A 27,507-nucleotide genomic window follows, 5' to 3' on the forward strand; every position below is an offset into this window, starting at 1 on the left:
CACAGGTGAGGAAACTGTGGGCTCAGAGAAGTGACATCATTTTGAAACTGTGCAACTCAGATTGGGACTTGAACCCATGGTCTTTTAATTGAGATCACACACCTGGTCTCAGGACTTAATGAAGCTCAGGTTCTTGATGTCTCATGGCAGAAAGAATTCAGTGAGAGACAAAATGATAGGTAAGAAGTGGATTTATTTAGAGAGAAACACACTCCCCAGAAAGAGTGTGGGCCCTCTCAGAAGGCGAGAGGCCTCGAAATATGGCGTGGTTAGTTTTTACCGGCTGGGTAATTTCATAGACTAATGAGCGAGAGGATTATTCCAAGTATTTTGGGGAAGGGGCAGAGATTTCCAGGAACTGGGCCATCCCCCACTTTTTGATCTTTGATGGTCAGCCTCGGAACTGTCAGGGCACCTGTGGGTGTGTCACTTAGCTTATGCTAATGTATAACAATGAGCTTATAATGAGGCTCAAGGTCCACTGGAAATCAAATCCTGCGCCATCTTGAACCTAGCTGGTTCTAACCAGTTTTTGTCATGTCCTATGGCTATGTCATTCTTTTAAAGGTTGTGTCCTGCCCCCTTCCCTCCTGTTTCAGTGTGCCCAAGACTGTGAGTTTAGTGGGTGACAGAGCTGGGATTGAAGCCCTGGCAGTCTGGCTCCCAGGTCACTGGTCAAGGCAGGGCTGTTTGTCCTAGAAGGCTGTCTTCCGGGTCCCTCCCCTGAGTGACCCCATCAAGTCTACCTGCTTGCGGTTGCGGATGGCTAATACAGTGCACAGGGGAGGGAAAGGCCTTTGAGGGAACATTTCCCCAGTCCTTTGGTCTCTGGGCATAACTTCATCCCCAGTCCTGGGCTGTCCTCTGAGGCTCTGGGCTCTGCCTCTACTTTTATTCCTGGAGGTGGAGCTCCCGGAACCTCCTCACTCATTTAGACACCCTTCCTTCAGGGGGTCCCACGAAGGCCCCCCTTCCCTCTTCGAAATGATCTATTTTATGATCCTTGGATGGATTACTTGAAAGCTGCCTTAAACTCGCTATGGATGTAACCCGAGTGTAAATACGTTAAAAATAAGATCAAAAGGAATGGGTGGTTTGCCTCTGGGGCCCTCCAAGCTAGGTGGAGCGCCTGTCCATTGGGTCTGTTTGTCTCTGGGAAGTATTCCTTTCTGGTCTAGGGGTGTAGACGGCTCTGACTGGGGGCTGCTTTGGCGCTGGTGCAGTGAGCTGCACTCTGATGTAGTGGGTGGACACAGGGCTGGCCTCAGTTTGCCCACTTCCCCCAGAGGGAGTCATGCCCGTTGGGAGTGACCCACACCACAGGGGAACAAAGACCTCTTCTAGAAACTATGGTAGAAAGGGCATGTCCAGTTAACCAAATTTGTCTTCTGGGAGCCCCCAAACCTCCTTTCTGGGTCTTCTTCCCTCTTCAATGTCATCCCCCGATCCCTCCAGATGGGCCTTTGGGCTTTCATTCCCTCAGGTGTGTATGGCACTAACAGCTGCACGGACCCCACCATCCCCACCATCCCAAGAGAAGGGCAGTCTTCCCCTCTGCCAGTGACTGCTGCCACTTTTACAGAAGGGACTCTCCTGAGGGGACCCAGCCCGCAGTTCAGGAAAGTCAGTCTCCGGCTGTAATTAACTTCTCCGAGGGGTGCAGTGGGGCTTCACAGGCACTGGGCAGAGAGGACACTGGCTTTTTCTGAGTCAGGCCAGCTCAGAAGAGGCGGAAGGATAAACATCCATCTCAAAGCAAAAGTGAGGCTGTAGCCAGAGCCTGGGGTGAGGCAGCTAATAGGAAACAGCTTGCTGGAGGGAGGGGGACAGAATTCGGGAATGGCCGAGGCTGGCTGCTGGAGAGGGGGCTGGGAGAAGCAGGCTGATTGAGACCAGCTGCTCCTCCTCTGTCTCAGAGATCTTTGGACTCTGCCCGGGGCAGGCTCACACCCTATTCTGGGTGACAGGGAGCCAGCAGATGTTGCCTGGGGCAGTCGAGCCTTCTCCACCCAGCCTGACTCCTGGAACCCTCAGAAACCAAAGACCAGAGGACTCTCCATCCACCAGCTGGACACCTCCTCCCCATTGCCAGCCCCCACCCCCTGGCTGCTCCTGCCCCGGAAAGGCCTGGAGGAAGAGGCCAAGGAAACAGCCCTGCCCACTCTCCCTTGACCCTCCATCCACCCAGCACCGGCATCTGAAGACCCCATGGCCCGGGCTCCCTGGGGCTGCTACCCCTGGCTTGTCCTCCTCTGTGGTATGTGCATCCCCCGTCTCTCCCTCCCACGCTGGGAGGGCAGGTCCAGCTGGAGAGCAGTTCTGGCCTCTCCCCTGTGGGCTCAGAAAGGGTTGGAGTGAAGTCTGGGCCTAGGTTGTCTCTTTTTTTCTTGGTCCCTCTCTCTGTCTTGAGGAAGAGGAACCCCAGGGCCAGTCCTGGGGACCCTCAAGACTCACCTCAAGTCTGATTTGGCCTGTTTCCATTCCCACCTGTTAAAGAAAAAATGATTCTGGCTCTTGTTAAAAGAGGAAGGAAGATTTTATTCAAGACTATTGCAATAGGGGCGCTGCAGTAGGGGAGAACGATCAGGCTCAACTCCGAATACAGCAAAGATGGCTGAGGACTTCTTGTCCATGAGCAGAGTGAGGGGGTCAGTGGATGGAAAATTGCCAAGAGGAGACATCAAGGGTGAGGAGATTCTTGCTAAACTGACTTAATAGGATCCTTGCTGAAGGCAGGGTGATCAAATATCAAGGATGGGAGATGAGGAATTTGATCAGATATCAAGGTTGATGAGATACTAAGGGTGGGGAATCCTCTCTAAACTGACTTAGCAGGATTCTTGCTAAGACTGGGCGATGCAGGCCCAGTAAGGACAGGATGGACTTGGAAGTCAAGGCCTAATGGAGAAGAGGGCTTGGTGGAGTCTAGCTAAAGTTTGGTCTTTGTCACCCTATGGTGTCCTGTTTGTACTCTTTAGTCACAGCTAAGTGCCCAGCTCAGCATCTTCCACATCCACTCCACCCTGGCCCTAGGGAGGCCTCCTTCCCTTTGCTCTCTGGCAGCAGGACCCTACTCATTCATTTAGTACCCAGTTCCTGACACCTCCCCAGTGTCAGGTCCCGTGCCAGGGACCACAGAGTGGTTCGGCTGCAGAGCCTGCCCTTGGGAGCCACAGCCCTGACCTCAGAAAACAGTAATTGGGGTGTCTAGAGGGACATGGGTTGGCTGTATCTTGCTTCTTATGTTGGTGTTTTAGCGCCACCATTTTGCCAGAGATCTGTTCCTACAGAAATGAGCGTTCATTTTCTTAAATCAACAGGGTGGGTCTCATCTCTCCCTTGAGTTTATGTGACCGGGAGAGACAGTGAGGCAGGGCATTCATGGTGTTAGAACCTAGCGGTACTCCTTCCATCTGTAGCTCAACCCACTCAGAAAGGAAAAGTAGAGTGTCTCCCCAAACTCAGACCCCCATTACCTCTGGGGAGATTCCCCCCCAAAAGGTGGGGTGCTGGAAGGAAGGCCTATCAGAGACCCCTGGACTTTCAGGGTGTGAAGACCCAGTGCGTGGCGCAGAGCAGGGGGCTTAGGAAATGTTTGCTCAATGAATACTGGGCGACTCTTCTTGGGACACACCAAATTTGGGGCAGAGCCCCAACTGGAAACTGTCTCTATACATTCTGTCCCTTCTGGGGCACCACCCTTCCATGGTTGGCTTTTTTGTACTCAGATGGCCTGGGTTCAAATTCCTGCTCTGCCACGGACTCACTGTGGTAAAACTTGGGCGAGTAACTAAACGTACCTGGGCCTCAGCTTCCTCTTCTGTAGAAAGCAGACAATAATCCCCACCTCCCAGGGTTGTTGCAAGTATCAAAAGAGATACTATAGGTAAATTGCTGAGTTCGGTGTCTAGCACATAGTAGGAGCTCTTTAGATGCTAACCCACCTTTCCCCACCAGGGGACGATGTCAGCCTGGGATTGCTGGCTTCTGTAGCCTGGAATGAGAGACAGATATTTGGACTGTAAGAAATGGTAGAAGTGGGCCTTGAATTTAAGTAAACCCAGTATATATATAATTAGATTTATAGAAGGGTAAAACGAAGGTGGGGTTATTATTTAGCGAGATCCTCTAGAGCATTTAAGAGAAAATCTGATTACAAAAATTTAATTTACACACAACTTTTCCAGTTCGGTAGATCCTGAAAAGACCCAATTAGATTGGAAGGAAAAAAATTGATTTAATGAGCACTAAAACCCATCCAAAAGTGGCAATCACTTGTCGATGAAACAGGTTTCTTTGATTGTGACCCAGGGTGCCATCCGATTCAGCCTGATTTCCTATGAAATGTAATTATTTTTATCCTCAAGTAGAGTTGGACAGCATCTCCTGCTTCAAAGGATGGAGGCCCTGCGGGGACCAGGAGGGGGGTTGGGGGAACATGTTCCCGTGCTCTCTAGGACCTATCCAGTCTCCAAGTGACCCTGGACTTTTCTCCGGTTTCTAGCTTGTGCCTGGGGCCGCCCAAAGTCACTGGACCTGAGAGAGGATGTGAGAAACTGTTCAATCAGCCCTCCGGTGAGGCCCTGCCTCCGCCCCGCCCCCGCCCCGCCCGGACCCACAGCTCCCACCTTCCTCCCCATCCCCCATGGGCCCAGCTGCTAGCCTCACCCTCTACCAGCCTTCCTCCTGATTTCCGGACTCTGGGGCCACTGTTTCTGATTAACCTCCCTCAGGGCGGGCGGCGCATTCTCAGGTGTCTGACATCCGCCCCCATCCCTCCCTCCAGCCATTCCCACGGCAGGTCATCTCCTTCCCTCCAGGCCTGAGCCCAGGCAGCCCCTGCGAGCCGGAGGGAGGAGGGGCAGCAAGGAGGGAGGAGGCCCCTAGCCAGCCCTTCGTTGAGGATAGCTAGGCAGAGGCCAGGAAGAGGATGGGAGGAAAGAAAACAACGATTCTAGAGGAACGGGGAGGAGGGCGGAAGACAGAGGGCTAGAAGAGCCAGCGCAAGGTCAAGAGGGGGAGGCCTCGGGTGTGAAGACTGTGAGAAGGCCCAGCATATTGGAGCTGGAAGGTCATCAGCTCCCTATGGAGACCAGAGGGGTTCTTTACACAACTGGATGAGAGTGTGAAAGAGCTTCTCCAGACAGGAGCAGGCCAGAAGGTGAGGGCTCATGGGAAGATGAAGGCTCATGGGAAGGTGAGGGCTCATGGGAAGGTGAGGGCTCATGGGCCTGCCAGCAGGTCACTAAAGTCTCAGGACAAATGGGATACATCCGCTTGCCTCGTCCACTTTATGAGACCACTGGGGCAGGCAGGTAGGTGGGCAAACCACATTATTTTTATGTTAAAATAAACATGGATGTATCCTGTATTTTGATTTGCTAAACTGGCAACTCTACCCCAAGGTATCCAAAGAGGGGCCATCCCCTGGCCTGGCCCAGTGGCAGGGCTCAGAACCCTGCAGTTCTTACCCACCCCCTACCCCATCCCAGACTCAGGTCCCATTACTGTCACAAAAAGTCTCTCTCCAAGCTCTTAAACACCTCCATCTCCACTCAGGCCAGGCACCTTAATCTAGACTAATCCATAACATCAGCTTCTTCACCATCCCTCTCCAGGCTGGCCCAGCCTACCCAACCCCAATCCCTGCCTAAGGAGAGGATGGGGGCCCCGGCGACATTTTCTCTAAGCAATGTGTGTCTGTGTGTGTGTGTGTGTGTGTGTCTTGGTGTCTTCCTGTCACCTGTCAGTACCTTCCAGTTACTGTGGTCAATACCACAGCGCAGCTCACAGCCCTCCGCCAGCAGATGCACACCCAGAATGTCTCTGCCTACATCGTCCCCGACACGGATGCTCACATGGTGAGGGATGGCTCCTCCCACCAACCCCCCCCCTCCCCGCCCCGAGCTGGGTCTGGCCTAAAAGAACAGGCCACAAACAGGACGCTGTTAAGAATCGGAAGATGGAAAACAGAAAAAGGATTTGACAGGCAAAGGGAAGGAAGTGGGGAGCTTGGACACGGGCGTTTTAGGGCAACTGAAAGAATGTATTCCTTTACATAGGAGAGAAGACATTGCCAAATCTCCTTGACCTCAGGCAGTGAAACTATAAACAACTTCAGAACGATTTTGATCAATTCCTAGATGGTGGATCCAGAATGAATGTTTAGGATACCCCTGCCCTAGGAGGTTAGAATGTGGGATGGGAACTGAATTAGAAGAACCCTGAGCTCCCTTCTGGCTCAGCCCTTCCCATCAGCTGATGGATGGAGCGCTGAAACGATCCAGCATCCAAGATTCCACAAGTTTGGGGTGTAGGCTGGGAGAGGGGAACAGACAGGAAAGAAGATGGTCTGAGCCAGAACTGCTTTTCCCAAAGCAGCACCCCTGCCCACCCATCCCACCCTTTCCCACCCTGGCTCCACCTCCACCCCATCCACCTTCCCAGCAACAGCCCAGTTGGAAGAGAAGGCATTTTCAGTGTCAATACGATTACTTGAATTCATTTTCCCACCTGCCGAAAAGGGCTAAGAAGCTTGGGTAGGTAAGTGTCTGAACTTCTCTGAGCCTCAGTTTCCTCTACTGCGAAATGGGAATAATGAGATCTGTCTCCAAGGATTATGAGAACCCAAACCCAATAATGTGTAAAGCTCTCTGCACAAGTTATTTATGATGTACCCATTGGGCTTGTAGGACTGGTTGAAACTGACTAGACAGAAAGAACCGGGATGTGGTTGGGGGCCTTCCATGTGGGGTGTGACTCCATGAAGAAGGCTAATGACGGTGTTGTTGATTTCCTAGAGCGAGTACATCGGCGACTATGACAAGAGGCGTGCGTGGATTACAGGCTTTACAGGGTCTGCAGGTGACAGCCATTACCCAGCCCTCATTGTTTCTGGTGGGAGACCCAGAGTGGTCAGAGAGGCCCTGGTGTGGCTAGTTCTCAGCAGCCAGGAGCCCAGGAGCGAGTGTCCAGAGGCCCCTGCTCCTCTCTCTGCCTCCCCCTTCACCACTCCGAAAGGGGTCACCAGGGCACACATCTCATGGCCCAGCAGCCACGCTTCTGCATGAGGCAGATGGCCCTCCTGACATCTTTCCTGTGCTCGCTGCCTTGGCCACAGCCAGGCCCAGACGGCGCTCCCTTGGCTCCATTTCTGGGACAGTTGCTACCTCTATATCTAGCCACTAGGAGCCCGCTGATTCCCTTCACACAATCGCTCGTTTGGGGACAAAGTTTTACTTTGCTGGTCCTTTTATGGATAACATCACCTCACGTGGCCAAATGAGACACAAACGTAGAGACAATTTATGGGGTCCCAGTTTTAGAATCGGCCTCCCACCTTGATCCTGGCGCCTTGAATGAAACCTAAGCTTCCCTTGCTGATCCTTAAACATCCCTCCCCTGGGCTTCAAGCTGCCTGGCTTGCCCATCACGGGCCCTTCTTCTCTTTGCAGAAGTCGCTGGGTTTGGCCTCTCTGCCTGTCCTCAGCTAAGCCCCTGGCTTAGTGTTCCCATCAGCCACCGCATCTTCATACTGACTGCCACACCATCTTTGCTGAGAGCACCTACATGTAGCATCGACTTTTCGGGATGGCCAAAAGCAGACCCCACTTGTCCTGCTCAATGCCCCCTTAGGAAAGGGCCTCAAGGCAAAGCAGAGATGCCCAACTCAGGACACACTTCCAGCTACCTTCCCCCCAACACTCTCTTTAACATCTCCTGCCTCACTCCCTTCCAAGGGAGGAGAGCAACTCTTTCCAGAGACCCCTTGTGACAACGTCAGAGCCAGCACCGCATTGCTAAAGCGCTAACTAAAGCCACGCTCTACACCTTCACCCTCCCCTCCAAGTTTCTCTGTTCTGCCCCAGGAATCGCCGTGGTGACCATGGGGAAAGCCGCTCTCTGGACCGACAGCCGCTACTGGACCCAGGCTGAGCGGCAGATGGACTGCAACTGGGAGCTCCATAAGGAAGGTAAGAGGACGGCACGGATTTGTTCCCCAAGCCCTGGAACCCAGACTGGGTTTGGGAAGGTACAGGTGAGGGGGGTGCATGGAAGGCCATGCTGGGCCCCTGTGGGAAGCTCAAGAAATTTGGAGCCATCCCTAATCTTTGAGGCGGATATCAAGGAGGCCAGAGGTGGAAGGACTGTCACAGACAGAAGCCCGGCTGGAGGGCCTGGGCTAACCTCGGTGTCCCTTCTTGTCTTTCTCGCAGTTGGCACCACTCCTGTTGTCACCTGGCTCCTCACCGAGATTCCTGTTGGAGGGCGTGTGGGCTTCGACCCCTTCCTCTTCTCCATCAGTATGTTCTTCCCTCAGTCCCTGCGTTTATCCACACCAACGAGGGAGATTCAGGCCCTCAGGATGTAAAGAAGCACATCTTGGTAGAAGGAGGTGCAGGGTGACTCTAAAGATAGAGGGTTTGAACTTGTAGTTGCAAAATATTTTGCAACAAGGGTGTATTCCTGGATTGTGTAATGAAAATACATTTAAAAGAATAAACATAGATTTTTTTTTTTTTAAGTCAGGAGTGCAGAGACCCAACCTAGAAGACTCAGGGAATCGTTAAGACCTAGCCAGTGGGTAGGCCGGGATGTTCTTAAACCTAGAACCATCCTTTGTGCCCTGGAACTCTTAACGATCAGGGCAGTAGAATCACTTGGTAGCCCTCTTCTGGAAGGCAGCTTGGAAGGGTCAAAGGAGTCGAGAGGGTTTCTGAGTAAATAAGCACAGTCCCTGGGACTTCCCTGGTGGTCCAGTGGTTGAGACTCTGCGCTCCCACTGCAGGGGGCGTGGGTTTGATCCCTGGTCAGGGAACTAAGATCCCTCATGGCACACATGGCGTGGCCAAACAATTTTTTTACAAAAAGCAGCACAGTCCCCTCCCCTCCCATCCAGGAACACAGCTCCCTGAGCTCCCAGTGCCCCCCCCCAGCTGGCCAGCCTGCCCCCAAGGGTGCCGTCCTCGTGAATATGCACTGAAAGGCTCCCACTTCAGATCTGGCTTCTTTGCCAGCCTTTCCAGTGGCCTGAACCTCACCATTCCTTTGGGCTGTGGCATTGAAGTTCAGTCGAACAGACAGGACCGAAAAGAGGGCCCCGCAGCCCTTGGCGCTTAAAAGGGCGAGCTTAGCTAATTGACCGTGGGCAGTACTGGGGCGGGCTCAGGGCAAGCTGAAGGAGGAAAGTGAGAGTGCACAGCCCAGGCTGCTTGAGCGGAACCGGAGGCAGAGGGGACAAGAACGAGCTTTGCCTGCGTCACAATTTTCCCGGAGGCATACACAGGCCAGGGACAAGTGACTCCTTCCTGCCTCTGCAGATTCCTGGGAGAATTATAACGTGGCCCTCCGAGACTCTGACAGAGAGCTGGCGTCCATCACTGTCAACCTTGTGGACCTGCTGTGGGGGTCAGAGAGGCCTCCGGTGCCAAGTGAGCCCATCTATGCCCTGCAGGAGGCATTCACAGGTGATTCCTACGCCCGTTCTCTTTCCCACCTTGGAGCAACACAGGCCCCCGCTGCTGCTCCTTTGGCTGAAAAATTCATCCTAAGAGGTCCCAAAGCAATGGTTCCACGTGCACCTGAATAGATTGGGATGTTTTCTTAAAACACAGGTTTCTAGGCCCCATCCCCTCAGAGAGTCTGAATCGGAAGTTCCTCGAAGCATATTTAGAAAATGCTGGAATAAAGAGTGTCAGGATTTGAAGCAAGAGGGAACAGGAAGGCGGGAAACAAGGGAGTCAGAAAAAGATGAAAAAAGCCTACCCCTTTGAAGAGAGAAAAAAACATGATATGGGCTGCTTGTCTGGTAGTGAAGACTGGTTTGTATTGAATCATTCAGACCTTGACTTCGGGTCCTGCAGTGATGAGGAATTTAGATGTAAGATGGCTGGGGTCAGATGGGCTGGCATGGACAAAGGAAGCAAAAACTAAGTCAAGCTCAGTCTGTGGCACAGATTAGGGTTCAAGTGTTGGCCGGACCACAAAGGAAAATTAACTGACCCTCAAAATTCTAACATCGATAATCTTGACCCCGTTGACACCATCTAAATATGTCATAAAAGAACAGTGTGCTCTATAATTCTTGTAAGTGGTAGCTAAACTGACTGGACCCAGGCTACTGAGTATGAATCAATGTCTTGGCCACCACCAGCTTCTACCTCCCTAGGAATTCTGAACAAGCCCATAGACTTGGATTCCTAGAAATATTGGGCAATCTGAGAGGTCCCTTTCCACACACAGGTCTATGCACACTTCTTGTTTGGAAAGGAATCCCAAAAACAGGAGAGAAATTTCAAAATAGCGAGTCTGATGAAACAAGTCAAAATTGTGTCCAATTTTCTTTATCCATTCTGATGTAACTTGCAGAAACTTTCTGCATCTTGACGCAGTTTTTAAAGAAACTTGCTATCCAAGACATTTCCATCATAAATAAAACTCATTCCGTTCAGTTAAAGAAGGGTGCAGTTATGTCAGGAAGAGGAGTGGATAAAGGGGAAAACCTTCCAGGGACTGGGAGAGAATTCACATGGGTTTTATCACTTCCCACAAGTGAGAGGAAGCCAAGCCAACACAGGCTGCTAGTCTTCAAGGAAAAGCCATCCAGAGCCAGAACTGGGCCTGGAAGCCCAAGAACAGAGTCTCTAAGCTCACAGAGACAAGAGAGACTTTCTCTCCAGCCACGCACAGGTTTTAAAGGGGGCAAAGAGCAAAGGGAAGAACGTGAAAAGTTCAAAGACACCTGTGTGTATCAGACAATTTAAATTGGCTTTCGTTTGTTGTCTCAAAAATGTATCACATCCATGAACCTTGAAAACATAATTCTAAGTGAAAGAAGTCAGTGAAGGCCCCATATTGTAGAATTCCATTTGTGTGAAACATCCAGCGTAGGCAAATCCATGGAGACAGAAAGAGGATTAGTGGTGCCCGGGGGCGGGGGGCTGGGGAGAGAGGCAAATGGGGAGAGACTGCCTAATTGCTACAGGGTTTCCTTTTGGCATGATGGAAATGTTTCTGGAATTAGATAGTGGTGGTAGTTGCACAATTTTGTGAATGCTCTTTTTTTTTTATAAATTTATTTATTTTATTTAATTTATTTTATTTTTGGCTGTGTTGTGTCTTCGTTGCTGCACGCGAGCTTTTCCTCTGGATGCGGCGAGCAGGGGCTACTCTTTTTTTTTTTTTTTTTTCTGCGGTACGCGGGCCTCTCACTGCCGCGGCCCCTCCCGCCACGGAGCACAGGCTCCAGACGCGCAGGCCCAGCGGCCATGGCTCATGGGCCCAGCCGCTCCGCAGCATGTGGGATCTTCCCGAACCGGGTCACGAACCCGCGTCCCCCGCATCGGCAGGCAGACTCCCAACCACTGGGCCACCAGGGAAGCCCAGGGGCTACTTTTCATTGTGGTGCACAGGCTTCTCATTGCGGTGGCTTCTCTTGTTGCAGAGCACGGGCTCTAGCCGCACGGGCTTCAGTAGTTGTGGCACACAGGCTCAGTAGTTGAGGCTCGCGGGCTCTAGAGCACAGGCTCAGTAGTTGTGGCGCACGGGCTTAGTTGCTCCGCGGCATGTGGGGTCTTCCCAGACCAGGGCTCGAACCCGTGTCTCCTGCATTGGCGGGCGGATTCTTTAACCACTGTGCCACCAGGGAAGCCCTGTGAATGTTCTTAAAGGCACTGAATTGTGCACTTTAAAATGGTTAAAATGATAACACTTTATAGTATGTGTATTTTACCACAATAAAATAAAATAAACCTAGAAGAAGTATCGCACCCAAAGCTTTGGTTCTTGATGAACAGTTTCACCTGTTTGCATAAAGATTTTTTAAATTGAATTATGTTGTTTATGCTAATCTCTCAGCCCAACTAGGACCCTTAATGCTTATGATCTTCTGCCAGCAAATTCCTAGCCCTGCCTAGGGGCAGACTCTTTAGAGGGATTACAGGGAGCCGGAAAAAAAAGATGAAAACCAAAGTCCTAGAACCAGGATACAAACATCCCAGAAAGGACAGCTCTGTGACACAGAGTTTAAGGACAAGGTTAGCAAGATAGTCCAATGTCTATACCGATTAAGAATGTGAGCCATGTAGTCAAACAGACCTGTGTTCAAGTCTCAGTTCCGCCCCTTGCCAGCTACGAAAGCCATAGATAAGTCACTTTACCTCTCCGAAGGCTCAATTTCCTTATCTGTAAAATGGGTCAAGTAAGGATTAAAATAATGTACACAAAGTGCTTAGCCCAGACCCAAGTGGCTTTAGTAAGTGCTGGGGTTACTTCGAGGAAGAGGATTAAACATGGCCCAGCCCTATCCCTTTGCCCTTCAACTAGGGCTGCTCTCCTGATCTCTGTTTTGCATGCTTATTTGTTAATCAGAAAGTTATACCAGATTTTCTATACACCAAGACACAATTCTACATACATTACAAATATTAGTTAATTCGGACCTCATAACAACTCTATTGAGGTAGACACTATTATTATAATCCATCCCCATTTTACAGATGTGCAAGATAGGACACAGAGGGTCTAATTTTCACGAGGTCAGCCAGCAAGTAATGACAGAGGTAGGATTTAAACCCAGACAGTCTGGGTCAAGAGCCCATGTCCTTAATGATTACACAAGTAAGAGTTTGGTTAAAGAAAGGGTTCTACTGCTTCTAAAGGAATGGAAAACCATTGCCCTAAGGGAGCCCTCTCAGGAACGGAGTGCCAAAGAGAAGGTAGATCACTTCTGCTTTCTTCTGGCTCTTTTGCTTCTAGGAAGCAGCTGGCAGGAGAAAGTATCTGGCATCCGAAGCCAGATGCAGAAGCATCGTGAGGCTCCAACTGCCGTGCTTCTGTCCGCACTTGATGAGACGGCCTGTGAGTAGAGATTTGTGGATGCAGGGGGGTGCCTGCGTTCCCCCCAACCCCCAAGCCTCCTGGGCTCTACAGCACAGGACTCCTCCCCCAACGACCACTGACCCATGGGTTCTGAGAGCTCCGTGGTCATGGCCTGCGGGAACTAAGGTGAGGGCAGGAGCTCACGTCTGCTCACTAAGGAAACCAGGAAGCCCCGTACAATCTGGGGCCAGCCCCCGGGCCATCAGAGGACCAGGAAACCACAGCAGCAAAGGCTTCTGTCTCATGAAGGGGAGGAGGCCCAGCAAACACCTCCCAACCTCCTGGCCACGAGCCCAGGGCACTCAGCTTCCCGGCTTTAGCACCCCGTGCAGCCCTGTTCTATCCCATCGTGGCTCAGCGCTTCTCACCTGACCCCAGCTCTGGGCTTCAGGTATTCTGGGAGCCCACCGACACCGTGTGCAGACTACTGGCTGGGTATCTGCCTTTCTCTGGGAGAAAGTGCCCCTAGCGCTCATTAGTGCTTCAGAGACCCTCCCCAACTCCGGAAAGACTGAGAAACATTCAGGGGCAGAGGATGCCGGCGTGCGGCTGGGGATCCTTGGAGGCCAAAGCCAACAGCAGAGCAAAGGTGTCATGTGTACTTGCGTCGAGCAGGTCAGCCTCAAATAGTCCCCATCAATTCTCTTTCCCAGGGCTCTTCAACCTTCGCAGCAGTGACATCCCTTATAACCCCTTCTTCTATTCCTACACGCTGCTCACTGACTCCTCCATCAGGTAGGGCTTGTCCTTGGCTTGCGGTAACGGACTTCCTCTAACTCCTCACTGCCCCAACATGCAGCCTTCCCAGAAGCGGGGTGCCTGCCCCAGCAGGACCCTCGAGGAAGCCTCCGATCAGCTTTTCCTGACCCCCTTGACCTCTGTTCCCACGTACTCCAAATCTGGTCTGCTCAGCTGCCTGGCGCAGGCGCCCTCTGACCTCCAGGAACAAAGGGCCTCTGGTCTTTTGCACTGTCCTTAGATTCTGTCTGGACCCTCCTGGTGTTCCCTCTCCACCTAGGTTATTTGCAAACAAGAGTCGCTTTAGCTCCGAGACCCTGCAGTACCTGAACTCTGGCTGCACGGATTCCATGTGTGTGCAACTCGAAGATTACGGCCAAGTCCGTGACAGCGTCCAGGCTTACACCTCAGGAGCCGTGAAGATCTGGATCGGGACCAGCTACACGTCGTATGGGCTCTATGAAGTGATACCCAAGGTGGGTTTGCCATGCACCGTCCTCCCCACCCCCCAACAGCCCTGATAAGTCTCAACCTAACGGGGGGTGGGGGGGACAGCCCCTGGGCCATTCTGGAAGTTGGTCAGTCAGCAGTGGTGCACTGAGTCCCCTTTCTAGGGTTTCCCGGGAAGAGACAGAACATCTGTCCACAGAGAGCTCAGAGATTGTCAAGGGGGCTGGGGGAGTACAGGCTGGTAGAGCAGAGGCTCTGAGGTCACCAAACCTGAGACTGAGAACTGGCTGTGCTGTGACCCTGGACAAGTGACTTAGTCAATCCGGCCTCCGTTTCCTCACCTGTAAAATGGCACTAAGAGTCACAACCTCAAAAGAGTCACTCTGAGGAGATTTAAAGGAGACAGTGCATGTAAAGCCCGGTGCCTAACGCATGGCAGGCGCTCAATAAGTGGTAGCTGTCATGATATGAGATGTGCAGGAAACACAGTGTCAGAACAGCCCGTGGCTGGCAGGGGCCAGGCTCGGATCCATCCCAGAGTGCTGCTGGGATCCAGGACCAGGGAGGGAGGAGGAAGGGAGGGAGGGAGGGAGGGAGAGAGGGAAGGTTAGGCTGGAAGGGAAGACTAGGAAAGCCCTGCGTAGTCAGAAAGCACACGCAGGAAGGGCATTGCCACTCCAGGAGACGGCAAGTCTCATCTGAGCTGGAATTTCCTGCCAATCCTTTTCAAACACCACCGTGCCCTAGAGAGGGCTCCCAGACCGCTTCCTCTCTGCCCCTCACAGGAGAAACTCATAGCAGACACCTACTCCCCAGTGATGGTAACCAAGGCGGTGAAAAACAGCAAGGAGCAGACCCTCCTCAGGGCCAGCCATGTAAGTCCATGGGCAGGCAGACACACGAGCCTCTGGGGAGCTCCCGGTCTGATGGGTTAGAAAGGAGACCCTGCTGGAGGAGCCTGAAGAAGGCCCTCAGTGAATCAGAGACGTGGACGCCAAACTCCTGGGCACCCACTTGTGCTCCACCCTGTTGTTCCCAGGGTGGTTCAGTGGTTTAGAGCCTGGGCCCCGGAGCTATGGTATCTGAGTTCAAATCCTAGTTCCTCTACCCACCTCCTAGCTGGGTGACCTTAGGTAAGTCACTTCACCTCTCTGGGCCTCAGTTACCTCCTCTGTAAAATGAGGATCATAACTGTAACCCATAGCAGAGAGTTGTGAGGATTAAAGATATATATCTACATTGTATAGTATAAATAATATATAATAAATAATGCATTTTAAATATATTCATTGTAATACATAATATAAATATATATAGTGTACATATGTGCATTTATATATCTAATATGTACATATAAATATATAATAATTACATAAATATATGATACTTATATAATGATTATATAGTTCTATATGTATAAGTATAATTATATAATTATATGTTTTTAATATATTGCTTTGAGCACTGCCTGGCACATTCCAAGTCTTAAATAAGTGTTACTTATAATAATTCCTTCACCCCAGGGAGAGGATGGCTTGCCCCTTTGGATATTCCTGTTAAAATTAGGATACATTGCCTCATTTTTGAAAACTTTTCTTGCGGAAAATTTTAAGCATATACAAAAGTAGAGGAAGTAGCATAATGATCCCCATCACCATCACCCAGCTTCAATAATCATCAACTCAAGGCCAATCTCATTTCCTCTACAACCCTACATTCATTATCTCCACTCCCCCGTGTCCTCGGCTGCTGGACGATTTTAAAGCAAATCCCATCTATCATATCGTTTCTTCTATCAACATTTCAGTATCTCTGACAAGAACTCTTTTCAAAACATGACCACACTCTGATCATATATATAAACATTAATAAGAATCCCTTAATATCATCGAATAGCGAGGAAGACCCTCGTGTTTTTAGAGCTCAGCTCCCAGAGCAGTCCCCCCATCTCCTTCATCCCTGAGCCCCGGCTGAGACCATTCCTCGGCCCGCCTCTCTGCCTGCCCTGCTCCAGGTGCGGGACGCCGTGGCTGTGATCCGATACTTGGTCTGGCTGGAGGAGAACGTGCCCAAAGGCACCGTGGATGAGTTCTCAGGGGCAGAGCTGCTGGAGAAGTTCCGAGGGTGAAGGACCACAGCTATCCTTTTCGGCTGACTGTCTTAACGTGGGGGTGGGGGCAGGGAGGGGGGATTGGTCTCCTTATGGGGGAAGGAAGACCCTCCTAGTATCTGAGGGCCCCACTGGAACAAGGAGTGACAGGTTCTTGGGTGGTCGTGGTCGGGAAGCGGGGCAGAGGTGTTGGATGACATTCCCCAGCTCTACAGAAAGTGGGACAACTTGAAGGGCCACAACCCAACAGCGCCCCCTAGTGTCTGCTTCAGGCCAGCTCAGGCCAGGTAGGACCTTGGACCACTTGAGAATATCAAGGTTGGGGAGGGAGGTTCCCTGAGGGCACACTTAGCCCAGGATGCTGCTCCGGAGTTGAGGGAGTTTTCAGATACAGGGAGCTAGGTTTCTTCGCTCTTGCTTTACTAGGAACTCACTTTGGGACACAGGCCTTGGTTTCCCCATCTATAAAATGGAGGTAGAGGAGGAAAAATTGGCCTCTACAATCTCTGCTTCTCTGACCTTGAGTGGTCTATGAGTGACAGGTCAGGGCTTGGGAAGTGACAGGAGGTGGGACTGGGAAGGCCAAATGGAGCCTGGCTGAGGTAGAGGCAGCCGTCACCTTCACTTGCCCTTGTTGGACATCCTGGGCCCAGCCTAGTCCCTGAGCCCATTCATTGATCATTCCTGCCTTGTCCTTTCCAGAGAAGAAGAGTTCTTCTCCGGATCCAGTTTTGAAACCATCTCTGCTAGTGGCCTGAATGCTGCCCTGGCCCACTACAGGTACTTGAGAAGAAAGAATTTTCTGGGGCTCTGTGGAGGACCTGAGTCCACATTTAAGCTCTGAGGCCTTTAGCATTGTGGAGGCTAGAGGTGCGGAATGGAGCCCAGTCAGGCGTTGAGAGCCTCCTTTGAATTAAAAGACTTGATAATCTCCCTGCTCGAGAGGCTGGGACTTTGTGAGCACTCTGGGCAGAAGGATCTGGAAGGGAGATGGTGGGGCTGCTGCTGGATGTGTTTCCTTGGCTTCCTGTGAGTTATTTAATTCTTAAAGCTCACAAGCACATGGGGAGAAGGGCCCATTCACTCTGCCTGAACCAACCAAGGTGGGCCCAAGATGTAGCCTGGCCAGATGTTTGGCTCTGTACAAAACAAACACCTGCAGGCCTGCCTGATGCAATTTGGGGGTGGGGAGTCGAGCCAACCAGAGGCCTCAGCCTGGCAAGGACAAAGCAGGGAGAGGGCAGACACCCTCCAGTGGCTGGACTGACCCATCCTAGAATTCCCTCCTCCAGTGTCCCCAAGCCTTCAGCTGCCTTAGCCCAGCCCCTTCTCCCTACTAGAGAGTAACAGGGTAGGAACTCCTCAGCCCTACCAACTCCTGCTCTCCAGCTCCACCCTCGGGTACCCTCCCTTCCTGTGCCCTGGCTTCTTGGGGCCCTCTGCTCCCAGAGGTGGCAAGAAGTTAGAGAAAGCCCTAGACTCAGCATCTGGGTTCAGGCCCAGCTCCCTCACAGCTTTCCCTCGGGGCCTTCTGTAAGCCCTTGCTCTGCAAACCTGTTTCTCCTGATGTAAAAAGAGATAGCTCAGCTGGGTGCTCATTAAAGTTCTCCCGTCTCCCACACTTGGGGCTCTTTCCTTTCTCCCCTCCCTGGGGACCAGGGCCTTGCTCGGGGAGGTGCAGGATGAACAGATGTGCAGGATGAACAGATGTGCGCTGAGGACATTAGCAGCAGAAGCTCAGTAGTCTCCCAGGGCCCTTTGGGGGATGATGGCTTCCCCAAAGGAGTTAGCTAGAAGGCCGGCCCCCAGGGGGGAGGAGGTTCCTCTGCTTTAACTCAGGACCCCCACCTCACCCAGCTCAGGGTTAGGCTGCTCCTTTCTCAGCGTCTCTCCCCTTCCCAGCCCCACCAAGGAGCTGCACCGCAAGCTGTCCTCAGATGAGATGTACCTGCTGGATTCCGGGGGACAATACTGGTATGTACTCCCCACCCAGCCCTGGCCCGGCTGTCTCAGCTCTGCCAAGAGCCAGCCAAAGCTTTCCCTTCCTGGGCATGGATCCTTCATCTGAGAAAGGAGAGGCCTGGACTGAATGTGCCTGAGTATCCTTCCCATTTTCACACGTGGGGGTCCCTGCCCGGTGGGCAACAGACAGAGGCCAAAACAGTGGGGATGCCCACAGGTGCTGCCCTGTGAGAATCAGGAAGACTCCCCTTGTGAAAGTTAAATGTTTTTTAAGCTCGAACATTATTACACAGTCCGAACAGCTACACTCAGCAACCCCGCCTGGCTGCACAAACACAGCGCCCATATTCTCACCGACTCATGCACACCCTGGACATGTCCCGCACGCCACCAGCATGATGCATTGTCCTCACCACCTCTTCCCTCATTGTACGGTGAGGTGACCATGTCATGGGGAGTGGGGGCAGGATCAGGCCTTCAAGAGCAGTAGGCAGGTGAGTGAAGCAACCTCAGGGGACACCTGCAGCACAGTTGGGAAAGGGCACACCCATCAGCATGCGGATGTGTCTGCGAGTAGACACGTGCGTGTTCTTCTGAGTGTGTGCACAACCACAGATAGGGTTATGCGGTGGGGGGGCACTGTCCCGTGCTCCAGGACCCCACAACCTGTGTGTCCACTTGTGTGCTCTCATTGAAATTAGTATATACCCATTCAGTGAATGGCATTTCTTTAGATGTGGTACCTTTGTGCAGTGCACAACCTGAACACCTGGACATGACAACCATGCAGAATAGACTAGGCCCATTCATTCACATGGGAGCTGAGCTGAGGTGGGCTGGAAGATTTTCCCTTCTCATCTAGGAAGCAGGTGGACTGTGGGAAACTTAGAGTGGGGGATAGAAAGGGGCACGCTGAACTGATGGAGGAGCAAGGAATAGTTTCCCATCCTCTATCCTGCGGTGAATGTGCTAATGATAAAAGCCCTACACTTAGCCTTAACGGGGCTCTGGGAGCCAGCCTGGCAGGCGCTCAGCCTAGCAGCCTTCGCAGTCACCGGTGTGGCGCTGTGTATACTTGAGATGGCCAGTGTGCGAAGGGGAAGTGAATTCTTGGGGCGTTGCTGGATTGGGGCATGCTTCAGCAGGGTGAGGCCGGGTAAATGGCCATCTCACTTCCTCTTCTCTCCTTCTGAAGAAGTCGGCCACGCCCTGTGACCTGCTCCCATGGAGGAGTCCCTAGGGCCCTGGGATCATTCCTCACTGCCCCCACCCCCGGGGGGGTGGCCACAGCAGGCATCCTGAGGGAACGGCTGCAGCTGGCGGTTGGGAGTCAGACTATTTGGCTTCTGGCAGCTTTGGTTCACTGGGACTCTGAGCAAATCCCTGGGGCAGATCCATGTTTACAATGGAGAGAACTGTGTGGAGTCAGTGCTTGCGCCAGACCTGGCCTCACTGAGGCTCAGGGAGGGAGATAGCCTCATGGCCTCAATTGCCTCACCTGTGAAAATGGAGATAATGACGTCTGCTCTGCCTCCCTCCCTTCTATAAATGGCAAATAAGTATATGAATGTGTGAGAGTGCTATGATCTCTCTGGACCTCAGTTTCCCCATCTGTAAGAATGGGACCATCCCTTCCTACCTCCTAGGAAGCCTGGAGGAAGCCTTGCTTTTAGAGCCAGCCTGGCCCAAGGAAACCCAGATTTACAAAACAACCAAAATGGCTGGTATGGGGGTAGAAGATGTATGTGGGGAATTGGGACTCTCAGAAAACATAGTGATTTTGAATGTGATAGCTTTGTAGAGCCCCTTCATGCATAGATGCTGAGTTTGGGAATTGCATGATGGCAGCCATCCTCTTCCTTTCACCTCCCTCCCCACCCCCATCCCAGCCCTGCCACTCAAACCCCAGTGGAAAGCACTCGGGAAGCACGTGGCCACGATCCCTACCCCAAGGTGTTCAGAAGAGTTGGACATGTTGATTGTCCTTCTCCACAGGGACGGGACAACAGACATCACCAGAACAGTCCACTGGGGCACCCCCTCTGCTTTCCAAAAGGTAGGCATTGGACCACATTTCCCTACCCACACTCACCCAACGGACACCCAAGCAACCACTCTGCCAAGAGCCATTTGATTGTACAGAGGCTGAAACTGAAGCCCAGGGAGGTTAAGTAGTTTGCCCAAGGTCACACAGCAAATTAGTACCAGAAAACCCAGTGCCCCCAACTACTTCCCCAGAGATATTTCAGGCCCCCAACAGGGCCTCAGCCCAAGCTTATCATCATCCCATTTCAGTAACTCAATGAACAAATATTTTCTTAGTGCTGTCTGTGAGCCTAGCACTGTGCTGAACAGAAGAGAGGAAGACAGGCATTCCATTCCAGGGGGAGAGAAAGGCACCAGCAAAGTCTCAGAGGAGGAAAGGAGCTGGAGGTTTTCAGGAAGCAGCGAGGGCTGGTCCACTTGGGGTCGAGGCAGGGACATGGTCTGTGTGCCTCTGGGGGCCTCCGGGGGGCTGGAGAGCAGGGGGCCACATTTGTGCATTCAGCAAGGGGACTGTGGCTCAGACATTGTGCCAGAGACAGAGAGAGAGAGAAAACAAACACTGGTCAGGCCTCAAGGAGCTCAGTTTAGCTGTTAGATCCAATGCCCCAGGCTATCATGCTCAAGATGACAAGCCTGTGGGGGGGGCGGTGAAGGGGACTCACCAGGTTGCCACAGGGAGTGACCAGGAGAAGAGGCCACTGTCAGCCCACCTCCCTCCCTCTTACCACAAGGTAACAGCCCCGACAGAGCAAGGCCGACCTGCCAATTATCAGGCCTCAACCCAACCATAAGGCCTTACGAAAACTAAAGGGTGATCATGATCATGGCAATGAAGGGTGCTGACCTCTGTTTGAGCATCTAGTCTGTTGCGAGCACCCGACATGCACGAGTCTACCTAGTCCTCCCAGCAACCTTATGAGCTGGTACTATGACCGTCCCATTACAGACCAGGAAACTGAGGCACAGAGCGGTTAAAATCACTTGCCCAAGGTCAAATTTGTGAGTGGCCACGTCAGGATTCCAGCCCAAGGAGTTTGCCTCCCCAATCCCTACTGTTGCGGCCTCAGCTCACCCCCACCTACAAGCATCCCTGTGGACCAGCCAAAGGGAACCGCATGGACCAAGCCCCAGCTTTGAGCAGGTCCCCCTCGGTCTCCTCCGGCCATCCTCCAGAACCTGGGTGACCACGCATGAGCATGCACTTCCCCCAAACATCCCCCAACCCAGGCCTGGGCCCACACACCGCATTCCCTCGCCCTCTCCCCATCAGGAGGCGTACACCCGCGTGTTGATAGGAAACATTGATCTCTCCAGACTCGTCTTCCCAGCTGCTACATCAGGTGGGTTTTGCAAACCAGGCTGGACCCAGAACCTCAGGCCCTGATTTCACTGCACTCAGACCCTGGGAGGCTAGTGGGGCAGGGATTATATCATCATCCCATCCACTGTATAGATAAAATCCAGACCAGAGGGAGAAAGTGACTTGCCCAAGGTCACACAGAGGGTTAGTGGGAGAGCCAGGCCTTGAGCCCAGGCCTCCTGTCTCCTAGTCCAACTCAGGAGCTGGAGCCGGAGCTCAGAGGTGGGGGCGGTCAGTGTGGGCTGCAGCGGTCATGGGAGGATTCCTGGAGGAAGCGGGTGTCTTCACAGATGGGGAGGTCCAGGTAGTGGGTACAACGTACAGTATACTGGAGATAGGGCATGGTTACCTGCCTCTCAGGGGGCCCTCTCCTCAGGCACCATCCTGGTGGTTGGTCTGGAAAAAGAGAGCAGGAAGGGGCAAAGCCAATAGTCTGGGGTCCAGCCAGCTGACCAGAGGTCATCTCTCTTCCAGGGCGGATGGTGGAGGCCTTTGCCCGCAGAGCCCTGTGGGATGTTGGCCTCAATTATGGTCATGGGACAGGCCACGGCATTGGCAACTTCCTGTGTGTGCACGAATGTACGTATCTCCTCAGCACTCCCCTGGAGTCCCCCCTCTTATGAAAGAGGTGGAGCGTTTCAGAGGTGTGGAAATGACCATGACCCACAGAGGTGCAGTGACCCATGCAAGGTTACCCAGCTGGTGGGGAGTTGGTGCTCCACAGGGTAAGTGAGAAATGCTGGCAGCTGGCCGCTCCGCTGGCATTTAGGACGGCCTCAGAGAGAGGAGAGGCAGGTCAAGGCCCAGTGGCTGACTGGCATAGACCCCAGAGAAATAAAAGCCAGAGCCAGTCTGGTCTGGACCAGTCGCAGGTAGACAGTGATGCGGTGGACACACGCTGCTAGGGATCCCAGTTACCTGCTCTTCCCCGGAACCTGCTAGTTTCCAAGCTGGTGACTGCAGGAGGGCTGACACTGTCCCTGACTCTCCCTTTCCAGGGCCAGTGGGATTCCAGTCTGGCAACATTGCCATGGCCAAGGGCATGTTCACTTCCATCGGTACGGCTCTCGGGGCTCCTCCAGGACCGCAGTCTAGGGAACGCCAGCCTTCAAGGAGCACAGCCCCACACAGGCCCGCCCCGGCTCCACCGCTGCACTCCCTCACCTCTCCACTCCCAGCCCCGAATGGGTTGTCCCACTCTAACCCCAAGCCCCTTCAGCCCGTACCCTCACTTTGCCCATGGGAGTTGGTTTGCAGCTGTACATCCAAACTCCAGAGTCTCCATTCAAGCGCCGGGGTAACAGGACAGTGGCACACAGGGAGAGGGGAGCACCTCCAGGACCCAAGTGGGCTCTTAAGTCTTCCCCGCTGGGTTACAAGGGAGGGTGGGGAATCTGAAGTCTGGCAGTGGCCTCCGAGTAGCCACAGAGCATCTAACAGGTGCTGGGTCTGCCCAAGCCAACAGCGGGGGGCAGCCGAGCCCTCCAGCCACTCCTCAGTCAGCGTAGGAAACCTGGGCTTGGGTCCCCTCCCCTACTTAATGTCACCAGCATCTCTTGTGCCTCCCAGAACCTGGTTACTATCAGGATGGAGAATTTGGGATCCGTCTTGAAGATGTGGCCCTTGTGGTAGAAGCAAAGACCAAGGTAAAGTGCCACTGAGGTGGGCTGGAGGTGTGGACAGCGTGGCAGTGACTCTGGGCTGCATGGGGGGTAAGGATGGTCAAAGGAGAATTTAATGTAGGGTCATGAATTTATTTGGAGTCTTCCTTAGTGTCAGAATAACTCCATAAATCAGTTTCTCAAACCTGTTTGCACATTAGAATATTAGAATCATCTGGAGATTTTTTTTTTTTTTTTTTTTGCTGTACGCGGGCCTCTCACTGCTGTGGCCTCTCCCGTTGCGGAGCACAGGCTCCGGACGTGCAGGCCCAGCAGCCATGGCCCACGGGCCCAGCCGCTCCACGGCATGTGGGATCCTCCTGGACCAGGGCATGAACCCGTGTCCCCAACCACTGGGACTCCCAACCACTGCGCCACCAGGGAAGCCCGTGGAGATTTTTTTTAATGCTAATGCCCAGGTCCCACTCCAAACCAAATGAATCAGTATCCTTGCCCTAAATCATTGGTTCTCAATGCACATAATAATCACCAGGGGAGCCTGTTAGGTATAAAGATTCTGTATAATAACAACCAACAAGATAAAATACCTAGATATAAACTTTAAAAGACTTACACGGAGAAAATCTCTACTGAGGGACATAAAAAAGATTTAAGTAAATGGCGGTCTCTGGAAATAAGCCTCAATATTATGAAGATGTCATTTCTCCCTAAGTTAATCTATAAATTCAAGGCAACCTCAATTTCAACACTTCACAAAATGATAGTAGAGTTTATTTGTAAAAATAAACATGCAAAGATAGCTAGATAGCTAGGAGGATTCTGGAAAAGAACAATAAGGGAAACTAGCCTTTGCAGATATTAGCCCACACTACGAAGCAGCCATCACTAAAACAGTAAGGCACCAGAGATGGGAAAGACGGAACAGTGGAACAGAACAGTCCAGAAATGGACCCCCTAATTTCCATAAACAAGATGGGAATTTAGTTTACTATAAAGCTGGTGCTTCAAAACAGTAAAGAAGAGGAAGATTGTTTAATAAATGGGGGGAATTAAACTGAAGAACCTCACTGTTACACTAAAATAAAATTCCAAATGGATCAAGGTTTAAAGGTGAAACCATAAAAGATCTAGAAGGAAACCTATCTGAATTCATTTATAATCCCAGGGAGGAAAGGGGCCTTTTGATGTAAGACTCAGAAGTCATGAAGAAAAAGATTGATAACTCTGACTCAATTAAATAAAAAACATCTATATAGGAACAATACCATATACAAACTCAAAAGATGTATGACGAGTATAGCACGTGTGTCAGAGAAAGGGGGAATGTCCTTCTTTTACCACAAGCTTTTAAAAATCGAGTAAGACAGAAATAAGGAAAACGGGAAAAAATGGGCAAAAGACATAAAGAGACAATTCACTAAGATCAACACAAATGGTCCATAAATGTGAAAAGATGCTCAACTTTATTCTTAAAGAAATACAAATCAAAGTGACAGTAGAATACCATTTGATTGACAAAAGCGAAAGACTTTGATGACACCCAGTGCTTGTGAGTTTGTGGGGGAAAGAACACTCTCATACATTGCTGGGGGAAGTACAAATTGGTACAACCTTTTGGGAGGGCAGTTTGATAATATCTATCAAAATACATATTGAAAATGCCTATACCTTTTGTCTCAGCACTCCCACTGCCAGATGTATCCCTTCTGGATATAGTCCCAAAACGTCACTTCGTATAAAGATGTTTGTACGATGATGTTGATTGTAGCAGTGATGGTAATAGTTTAAAAAAATGGAAGCAGATAAATATCCTTCACTGGTTAAATAAATTATCATCTGCACACTATGGACCCTTAAAATGAGTGAGGCAGGGCTTCCCTGGTGGCGCAGTGGTTGAGAGGCCGCCCGCCGATGCAGGGGACGCGGGTTCGTGCCCCGGTCCGGGAAGATCCCACGTGCCGCGGAGCGGCTGGGCCCGTGAGCCATGGCCGCTGAGCCTGCGCGTCCGGAGCCTGTGCTCCGCAACGGGAGAGGCCACAACAGTGAGAGGCCCGCGTACCGCAAAAAAAATAAAAAGAGTGAGGTAGACCTCCCTGTGCCAATATGGAGCACTCTCCTAGGTTTACTATGGCAGGGGGGCGGGGAGGTGCAGAAAAGTGTATAGTAGGATCCATTTTGCGTGAATTTTTAGAATATACACATATATATACTATATGTGCCAAAAATGTTTTCAGGAAGGAAACCAGGCAGGGAGGAGACTTTCCATTTTTATTGAGTATCTTTTTGCAGTTTGAATTTTCTAAGCACATATATGCAAGAGCTCTCTGGGAGATGGGAATTATGGGCTATTTCTTCTTCTTTATATTTATCTCCATAGATACCTCAATGGATAGAAACAGAGATATGGATAGAAAGAGAGCTGTAGATAGAAATCAGATAGAAAGATATAAAAAACTAATACTTACCTTAAAATTATTTAAATGTAGGTTCCCAGCTCTGCTCTAGAGATTCTCACTCCAGTGATCTGGGGTGTAAACCCCAGAATCTATCTACATGTTTAACAGGCTCCCTTGGCACTCTGGAGGCACACACTTTGAAAAACACAGGCCTAAGTCTAAACTTCAGGAATCATGAGGGAAGCACCAAAGGCGGGTGCCTAAGTGGTAGACACGGGGGTGGCCAAGGGCACTGTGGAGGGTTCAGGCTTGACAAGGTCAGTTCCCCGTGCCCAGGGCTTCTGGGTGGAGTGTTCCCTCCATCCCTTCAGCCTAGCTCCTCCCCCTCGCTCACTTCCTGCCTTCCTACCTTACCTGTGCCCCCGCCCCAGTACCCAGGGACCTACCTGACATTTGAAGTGGTGTCGTTGGTGCCCTATGACCGGAACCTCATCGACGTCAGCCTGCTGTCCCCTGAGCAGGTGAGCGAGCGCCCCTCGGCGCTATTTACCCTTCAGCCCTCGAGCCACTGAGTGCCTTCTCCCCAGCCCTGGGCCTCTCTCACCTCTGCTTCCCCTAAGCCAAGACCCTCTGCCCCTTCCCCTCCCTTGGGAGGGTCCACACTGATGGCACCTACAGGCACACACTGGGGCATCCCTCCCCTGCTCACCTGATGATGGCTGGGGACCTGTGGTGACCTGGATGGCACCAAGCTCCCACACCTTGACAGCTTGGCCTGGGGAGGCCCTTACCCCTCCTACCTTTTGCAGCTCCAGTACCTGAACCGCTACTACCAGACCATCCGCGAGAAGGTGGGCCCCGAGCTCCAGCGGCGCCAGCTGCTGAAGGAGCTCTCCTGGCTACAGCGGCACACGGAGCCCCTGGCCTCCAGGGCAGCGCCCACTGCCTCCTTGGCCCCTCTGATGACAGTCTCTGCTCTCACCATCCTCAGCTGGAGTGTCTAGCAGCTCGAGACTCCCCTCCTGACCCTCTCACTCAGCTCCCCTCACCCCCCCACCCGTGCCCCAAGAGCCCCTGCTGACCCATTGCCCTTAGCCTCCTTCTGCAGGGCCAAGCCCTAGGGGTGCAGGGCTTCTGGGTCACACCTTCCCCGCCCCCAGCCCCCCCCCACACCTGGGCTTTGACATTTCACCCTCAGCTCCCCACCCCCAAACCCCCAGCCCCAGGATACAGGAGCCAGCTAGTCCCTTTCCTCCCATGAGCCCGGTAGGCCTAGGCTGTAACCTGGCAGAGGCTGTTGTTGGCTCCACCCCCAAAAGACCAATATAGGACACTGCCCTAGCCCGCAGGGGCTCCGTGGCCCTGGGAGAGCCCCACCTTGCCAGCACCTGCTGGAGAGAGCCAGACCCACACCGGCTCCTGACTTGTTGGTCTTCCTGCATCCTTGAGGCCACCTCTGGTCACCCGCACTGTCCCTGGCCCTGCAGTGGCCTCCTGGCTGCAGCCTACAGGCTGAAGGGACAGTTGCTGCCCCCAGGCTCCCTACTGTGCCTGGAGAGGGAGAAGAGGGGATGGTGGCTGAGTCCTCTGGCTGTGCTACCACCACCCCAGGGTCAGGGATACCAGCCAGGCGAGGGGCACATACACCAGCGCCCCACCCACCCATGTGCGAGCCCATCACTCCTAAACCCTAGGCAGACTCCATGCCAGTTGACAGCATAGGGAGTTAAGCCGTAGCAATCTGGCCATGGGGTAGGAGAGGACGCGGGGAACGACCTGAGGCACAGTGCCCAATCACTCTCCCAGACTTCCCGGCACGTGTGTCACCCTTTGAGCTTTCCAAAGTGCAGCCACTGGGACAAGGCTGTTAAATCCTCCACACTCTTGGATGACCTTTAACCTGTGTGGGCAGAATCTGGTTTCCCCATTTTACAGATAAGAGAA

The 27,507-nt window shown here is 52.3% G+C and overlaps 1 protein-coding gene across 1 annotated transcript; it reads left to right on the forward strand.

The window, feature by feature from the left end:
- Positions 1 to 1,947: 1,947 nt before the first annotated feature.
- Positions 1,948 to 27,230, forward strand: XPNPEP2 (X-prolyl aminopeptidase 2). Its single transcript, XM_029240881.1, has 21 exons — positions 1,948 to 2,257; positions 4,505 to 4,575; positions 5,751 to 5,861; positions 6,801 to 6,864; positions 7,869 to 7,973; positions 8,217 to 8,303; positions 9,321 to 9,467; positions 12,757 to 12,858; positions 13,533 to 13,614; positions 13,898 to 14,093; positions 14,853 to 14,942; positions 16,082 to 16,191; positions 16,880 to 16,957; positions 18,080 to 18,151; positions 20,135 to 20,195; positions 21,456 to 21,525; positions 22,020 to 22,124; positions 22,544 to 22,603; positions 23,115 to 23,191; positions 25,995 to 26,084; positions 26,373 to 27,230. The coding sequence occupies exons 1-21, from the start codon at positions 2,209 to 2,211 to the stop codon at positions 26,565 to 26,567; spliced, it is 2,022 nt and encodes a 673-aa protein (XP_029096714.1). The 5' UTR covers positions 1,948 to 2,208; the 3' UTR covers positions 26,568 to 27,230.
- Positions 27,231 to 27,507: the final 277 nt, after the last annotated feature.

The sequence above is a fragment of the Monodon monoceros genome, unplaced genomic scaffold (assembly GCF_005190385.1).
Source record: "Monodon monoceros isolate NGI ecotype Baffin Bay Population unplaced genomic scaffold, NGI_Narwhal_1 Super_Scaffold_22, whole genome shotgun sequence".
Lineage (NCBI taxonomy): Eukaryota > Metazoa > Chordata > Mammalia > Artiodactyla > Monodontidae > Monodon > Monodon monoceros.

Bases quoted from the DNA above. Each gene is read 5' to 3' on its own strand.
- XPNPEP2 (XM_029240881.1), top strand. From the start codon at position 2,209: ATGGCCCGGGCTCCCTGGGGCTGCTACCCCTGGCTTGTCCTCCTCTGT. The intron at 7,974-8,216 runs GTAAGAGGACGG...TCTTTCTCGCAG, and splicing joins CTGGGAGCTCCATAAGGAAG to TTGGCACCACTCCTGTTGTC. The intron at 20,196-21,455 runs GTAGGCATTGGA...TCTCCCCATCAG, and splicing joins CCCCCTCTGCTTTCCAAAAG to GAGGCGTACACCCGCGTGTT.